The sequence below is a fragment of the Triticum dicoccoides genome, chromosome 2A (genome assembly GCF_002162155.2).
Source record: "Triticum dicoccoides isolate Atlit2015 ecotype Zavitan chromosome 2A, WEW_v2.0, whole genome shotgun sequence".
In the NCBI taxonomy this organism is placed as follows: Eukaryota; Viridiplantae; Streptophyta; class Magnoliopsida; order Poales; family Poaceae; genus Triticum; species Triticum dicoccoides.
The window spans coordinates 146,387,641-146,394,724 of record NC_041382.1 but is presented as its reverse complement, the minus strand read 5'-3'; the positions used below and the strand labels follow the sequence as shown (position 1 = coordinate 146,394,724).

The 7,084-nt window shown below is 50.4% G+C and overlaps 1 protein-coding gene across 1 annotated transcript; it reads right to left on the bottom strand.

Moving 5' to 3' along the window:
* Window positions 1-1,075: 1,075 nt before the first annotated feature.
* On the bottom strand, window positions 1,076-4,437 carry LOC119353887 (putative anthocyanidin reductase). Its single transcript, XM_037620586.1, has 5 exons — window positions 4,132-4,437; window positions 3,822-3,991; window positions 1,814-2,026; window positions 1,343-1,728; window positions 1,076-1,226 (listed from the first exon to the last, which is right to left on the bottom strand). The coding sequence occupies exons 1-5, from the start codon at window positions 4,235-4,237 to the stop codon at window positions 1,094-1,096; spliced, it is 1,008 nt and encodes a 335-aa protein (XP_037476483.1). The 5' UTR covers window positions 4,238-4,437; the 3' UTR covers window positions 1,076-1,093.
* Window positions 4,438-7,084: the final 2,647 nt, after the last annotated feature.

Sequence of the window (7,084 nt, the reverse complement as noted above, 5' to 3'; positions counted from 1 at the left end):
TCCGAAAGGAAAGAAAACACGTTTTGTTTTTTCTTGTTCTGCGTTCAGAAAGGAAAAAAATGCATTTTTTTCGTTCCACGAGAGGCACAGGTTTACTTCTCGTGGAGGCACGAATTTGCTTCTGTGAGAGGCACGGTCATGCTTCTCGAAAAAACAAATGCTTTCTTCTTTTTTGTTCCGCGAGTGACACGTATTTACTTCTCGTGGAGGCACGGATTTGCTTCCGCGAGAGGCACGGTCATGCCTCTCGGAAAGAGAAAAAACATGTTTTCCTTTTTTTTCCGTTCGGCGAGAGGTACGGATTTGCTTTCGCGAAAGGCACAGTCGTGCCTCTCGGAAAAGAAAAAACATATGTTTTTTGTTCCATGGTAGGCACGGATTTGCTTCAGTGGGTGGCACGGTCATGCCTCTCGGAAAGAAAAAAAACACGTTTTTCTTCGTTCCGCAAGAGGCACGGTTTTACTTCTCGTGAAGGCACATATTCGCTTCCGCGAGAGGTACGATCGTGCCTCTTAGAAGGGAAAAATGTATCTTTTTCTTGTTTCACAAAAGGCACGGATTTACTTCTCGTGATTTGATCCGATCTTTTCATGAAAAAAGTTCGTCAAATCTATCAACACAGATCTAATTTTTAACATCTCGACATGAAGAATCCAACGATGAAAACAATTCGAGATTTGTACCCACGGTTTAAGAGATAAAATGTTTTAAATAAACAAATCTACGAAAAAATGAAAACTCGTTGCGAAAAGTGACGCACATAAAGCACGTCACTTGTTGTGACCTGACAAGATGGGAGTGTTCCTTGTAAGGAGTACTCCGCGCGTACTTTCTAATGGTATGAGTTTTGGACTATACAACTCATTTTATGTTGGTCAAATTATATATCAAGTGATATGCATAATAAGCCTTATAAACCAAAAAGAAAGCAATACATTGCAACTGGCGAGAAAACATATACTAATAACAACAACGGGGACACATTACACAATGAACAACCGGAAAAAAGAAGACCATACTTCAAACTCATGCGGGCTGCATTCAAATCCAAAGTTTGGTTTTCCCTGGGTTTTTCTTTCGACGGCATCACACATCAGAGCTCTCCCATCCTCTTGGCGCATTCCACGCTGCAGTCCAGCGTCTCCTCCACACCATACTTGAACCTGAATCCCAGATCCACAAGCTTGCTCGAATCACCCTTCACCCTCACCCCCTCTCCCGCCACCCTACACCACCATCACCACCACAGAAAAACAAGCACAAATTGATCAACCAAGCCACAGATAATAATATCCGAGAACATAGAGAAGGAAGACTAGGTCGATCGATTGCATATACATACTTCTTGAGCAGTATCTTGTGCTCCGGGTAGCGGGCGGCGAAACGGGCGAGGTAGTCCTCCATGTTGGGGTACCCGACGGCGCAGAGGAAGCGGCCGGCCACGGACGGCTGGTCCATGCAGAAGAGGTGCGCCTCGCAGACGTCCTCGATGTGCACCAGCGGCACGGAGCCGCAGAGCGCCTGCATGAACTTGAGGGAGTTGTGGTGCATCTCGTTGCCGGTGAGCGGCGCCACCACCACGGGGATGCTGCTCCACAGGATGGGCTGGATGGTGTCGCCGCCGACGAGCCCGCACGCCAGCGTCACCACCTCGAACGCCCTGCCCTCCGACTTGTCGTTGTACCCCAGCAGCTCCTCCTCCGACAGCCGCTTGGACGACACGTACGCCTGCGTACACGCCAACACGTCGCCGTTAGTTGCTGGTACACCCAGCTGATATGGATCGGCTGTCCGAGAGAGTGTGGATACTTACGTCGAGGTGAACGTTGCTGTAACCGTAGGAGAGGTTGAGCGGCGACCAGCAGGACTCGTTCATGCTGTCCTTGTACCCGTCGCCGTCCTCCTTGAGCGGCGAGGCGGCCGTGACGGAGGCCGTGTGGATGACGCGCCGCACCGTCTTGGACCGCTCGCACTGCTGCAGGATGATGCGCGTCGCGTCCACGATCGCTTCCGTTATGTTCTTGTACTGCATGCATATTAACGATGAACACTTTCTTTGTTAACTTATATGTATAAACAGATATGCAACTGTACTGTGCTAAAAAAGTTATATATGTGAAAAAAAAGGTGTTAGTATTCAGTAAAATTGATGTACTAACCGCACAACAGTCCCAAGTTGACTATCCTTTGGTATGTGACATATAAAGTATGATTGATTTGATGCCAACAGTTGGCATGTCAATATTCTGCAGATGCCAAACGTTGGCTAATAATTGGTTAGCTACCAACTTTTCTTGCCAACCTACAAAAAATTATCAACCTTTGGCAACTTTTATTTTATGCAAAATGTTAGTTTACCAAATATTGGCAGTTCCAAACGTTGTCATCAAACCAACTATGGCCATATATTGGACATGCAGTCGTTGATGTAGCAACGGCACACATCACGCAGTGAACCGCTGGTCGGCATGGTCGCAATCTAGAGTGCTTGTCAGGGCATGTACAATGGTTGATAAGATAGTCTTATCTTAAGTCTTGCATGTGATTTAGAGATGACAAATTTTTTTGTCTACAATGGGTCATCTCTTAGCCTTATCTTCAATAACTAGTAATTTCTAAAAATGTGGTGAGACATATTGTGCTAAGAGATCACCTCTTGTCTTCTCTTAAATAAGAGAAGACAAGCCTTTTTTATGTGTTCTCTCTCCCCCACCTCATCATCTATCCTATGTGGCACTCCTAAGACAGCACCATTGTACATGCCCTCAAACGCATGCACGAAGAAGAGTCCAACACATGGAGCGCCGGAATTCCAATCACGCCCAATCAAACCGCTCGAGCACTCGACTACGCATGCAGTTTCTAGATCGACTTCTAGTGCCAGCAATAGCCAAGGTCGGTCCGTGTCCGGAGTTTCTCTAATCCGGGTATCTTATCCCGTGCAAAGCTCGGTCATCTGTTGGCCAGAGTCAGCTCAAAAAGAAAAAAAAAATCCCGCTTCAAGCGTGGCCGTAGTGCAGAAATGGAGACCACCGAGCGAGTGGACGAGATCGCCCCATGGTGACCATGCGGTTGTGGCTACGGCCGGGATCTCCCCGCCGCTGATGTAACCCACGTTATGGCCGGCGATCTCGTCGCGCCCACGGATGGAATTACTCCCTCCGGTTCTTTTAAGTTCGCATATAAGATTTGTATAAAATCAAGGTTCGTAAAGTTTGATCAACTTTATAAAAGAAACACCAACATTCATAATATGAAATCAATATCAGTAGATGTCTCATAACTTAAATTTTCATATTGTATAGCTTTAACATGGTAAATGTTAGTACTTTTTGTATAAATATGATCAAATTTTATAAAATTTGATTTTAGATAATTTTTATATACAGAGTAAAAGGGACCGGACGGAGGAGTATTAAGAAGTACCGATCGAGGGTCTATCCTGCCAGCGAGCGTGAAGACAAAAGAGAAAGTCAGCGCGAGGCCATTATATTGGCCGAAAGCCGCCGCCACCGCCTACGATAACAGGGGACAGACCGCGAGTTAAGAACTCCGCACGCCGTCCCTCGCCGGCTATCTGCACTCCAATCAATTTCGTGGTGGAAGTTTGAGTCGATCGCATCGGCACATACCCGGAGTAATAGTACGTACGTAGTTTATTCTAGTAGTACGAGAAAAATATGCACCGATGTACTAGCTCCTACGTAGTGGTTAAGCGTCACAAAATATTCAGGCACCGGCAGATCGAGCTGTGAGCTCCATCAAGAGGCGGGTGACCAGCCAGATTTTGAGCTCGAGTTTGTCCGATCGTCTTGCGTTACCTTGGTGCTGCTGGAGTCGTGCAGCAGCGGGGTGGCGACGAGGAAGACGAACTCGCAGCCCTGGATGGCCGGCTCGAAGGAGGCGGCGTCGTAGATGTCCGCCTCGAACAGCACCAGCCGCTCCGCCGCGCCGGGGAGCGATCTCAGCAGCCCTGTCTTCTTCTCATCCCCTGCCACGAACGCATTCACCAACGGTTCCGTACGACGATTAGCCTTCTTGCAGCTACAAGGACTTGCGGCCATGGATATTCGGTCTACTCCAGAGTTCCATGCAAAGAATATACTAGGGCTACATGCTAGCTGAACTTACGGAGGGATCTCAAGGTGGCGTGGACGACGCAGCCTCGCTCCAGAAGCTTGCGGACGAGCCAGGCCGCGATGTAGCCGGCGGCTCCGGTGACGCACACCCTGCTCATCTTCCTCACAGCAAGCTTCTCGGACTCTCGGTCTCCCGTGTTCTCTTCTCCTCCGGTCAAGGGAATCGACTCAACTGACTGTGTCGTCCATGGCCCTCTCTGCCGCTTTAAGTAAGGTCACGCCGGCCCGAGACTTCCGTTTCCTCTGCTGGAAAACCGCGTCACGACGCGATGGTTTCGGAGGGCGACTGCCCACCTGCTCTGCTCTGCTATAGCTAACAGACAAATTGTGGTAGTATAAGAATAGCTATTTCCGGATGATGTGTACTACGAGGCACACCGGCGGGTTGCCGAGGTCCAAGGCTTTGTAAAGTCGAACAGCAGTTTCTCGTCCATTGCTGATGTGACGAGATCATGCATGTAAATGCAAGCACATCAGCAGTGGTGTCAGCACGGAGCAAGGTTGTGTTTGGATTATAGATGGGCTTTGACTCGTACTATAAGACAATAACTTCTGATTAATCTCTTAGCCTATTTAAGACAATAATCCCTCATTAATCTCTAATGTCTATTTAGGTGCATGGTAAGAGGTGAGAAATTTAGTACCATACTGCTTCAGTAGTAAGAGTGAGACCTCTTTATAAGGGCTACTCTACCACATGTTATTGGAAGCTTCAGAAGAAAAGCTGTATATGTGCGCTCCTCCTCCGTCGCTCGCTTCGTCACACTGCGGGTTGCGGGAATGAGTGTAGAAAGGTATTGGATGCAACTCAATTGTATTCATCGGAGTTGGTTACAATATATACAACTTGTTTTGCGTGACAAGCCAACTAACCCTACCATATCTCTAGGAGTCAAGCTATACAAGGCTAGAGATCATAGGAAGATCAATTGGAGATAATTACAGATATGTCACGCTCAACCCCCCCTCCCGCGCAGTCGATGCGTCGATGTCGGCGATGCAAAGACTGGAATGAAACTCCTGGAATACAACGGTTGGCAACCCCTTGGTCATAATGTCAGCAAACTGTTGGGTAGTCGGGACGTGAAGGACACGTAGCTGACTCAACCGGACCTTCTCGCGGACGAATTGCACATCTTGTTCGATGTGTTTGGTGCGCTTATACTGCACCGGATTGGTCGCGAGATAGGTGGCCGAAACATTATCACAAAAAATCACCGTATCCTTCGGGATAGGAACCCGAAGTTCACCAAGTAGGTGACACAGCCAACAAGTCTCAACGACGACGTTGGCAACAACGCGGTACTCGGCCTCGGCACTCGAGTGGGAGACAGTGGGCTGCTGATTAGAGGACCATGAGACAAGCAAGTCGCCTAAGAAGACACAGTAGCCCGGCGTGGATCGTCGAGTGTCAGGACAACCAGCCCAGTCCGCATCCGTATAGGCTAGAAGCTCGCTGGAGGCGGAAGCACGTAGACGAAGACCATAAGTTGACGTGCCAAGGATGTACCGAAGAATACGCTAACCAGAGACCAATGAACATCACGAGGCGAGTGCATATGCAAGCAAACTTGCTGCACCTTCTGGTGAGCGTAAGGTACTGAAGTGTGCCAACGATACTGCGGTAGAGAGCAGCATCAATGGCAGGCTGTCCAGCTGAGGCAGAAAGCTTCGGCTTGGCCTCGGCGGGTGTAGTAGCCGACACGATCCAACATGTCAAGAGCATACTGCCCTTGATGAAGAAAAAACCTGAAGCATCACGTCGCACATTCATACCGAGAAAGAAGTGCAACGCGCCCAAGTCCTTCAGGCGAAACTCGGAGCCAAGACGACCAGTGATGTCGCGAAGCATGTCCTCTCGTGATGCAGTGTAACGCCCCGAGACCGATGCACCAGGTGTCTTCCAGTTATTCGCTGTTGTTGCCATGTCATTTGCTTGCGTGTTGCATCTTGCCTTGTCATCATGTGCATTGCATCATCATGTTTTCAAAACTTGGATCCGTTCGGGTCTCCAAGTTCTTTCCGTTGTCCGTTCTGAGCCCAGACACACTTACACGCGCTTGCGGCACCTCCGAAATAGTATTTTATAAGTGGCCGGAAAGTGTTCTCGGAATAGGGTGAAAGTTGGCGTGCGGTCTTATTATAGTATAGGTAGACCGCCTATCAAATTTCATCGAGTTCAGAGTCCATTTGATGCCCCAACGGATAACTATAGCGACAGTATAGCCGGTCTATCATCGGACGTTGCCGGTCTCCAGAAACAGCCGCCGGGCTGCATTCCTCCTCTTTCCTTGCAGACCACCTCCTCTCTACACAACCCACTATCCCCACCGGCAGCCCACCTATCCCTTCTCGCGTCCGGAGCCGTCCGATGGTGATCGCACGGTCCGAAAACCCCTCCTAACCCCTCAAACCCTAGCCCTAGCTATAAAAGGAAGCCCCCCTTCCATTTTTGGCAGCAGACAACTCCTTCCTCGAAATCCGTGAGCTGCCAGCCTCCTACAACCTTCTCCTCGTTTTCCATGCCGGCCTAACCCGCCTCCGCCACTTGGCGCCGCCTGAGCGGCCAGCGCCGCCGCAACCGCCGCCCTCCACCAACGGGAGGCTGCCACGCGCGCCGCGGCCTTCACCCCGCCACCCGGGCCCGCAAAAGCCCATCTGCGGCCCGCCCCGGGCCGATCTGGGCCCGAGGCGCCCGTGTCGCGCCACCATCGTTCGCCGTCCTCCTGCCCCGAGCGGGATCGAGGAGAGGAACTCCATGTCGAGCTTCAGGCGCCGCCCGTCCCCGTCCTCACCGGCGGCCTTGCCAGAGTCATCACCGGAGACCTCCCAGGCCGGACCCCGCCGCCCTGCTCCTACTTCCCCTGCCTGTCTCCTTCTCCTCCCTCCTCTCACATCTCCCTCTCTCCCATTCTACAGGAGCCGCCGCTGCAATTGATGAGCGC

Bases quoted from the DNA above. Each gene is read 5' to 3' on its own strand.
- LOC119353887 (XM_037620586.1), bottom strand. From the start codon at position 4,237: ATGAGCAGGGTGTGCGTCACCGGAGCCGCCGGCTACATCGCGGCCTGG. The intron at 3,992-4,131 runs GTAAGTTCAGCT...CGTTCGTGGCAG, and splicing joins CGCCACCTTGAGATCCCTCC to GGGATGAGAAGAAGACAGGG. The intron at 2,027-3,821 runs GTAACGCAAGAC...ATATGCATGCAG, and splicing joins ACGACTCCAGCAGCACCAAG to TACAAGAACATAACGGAAGC.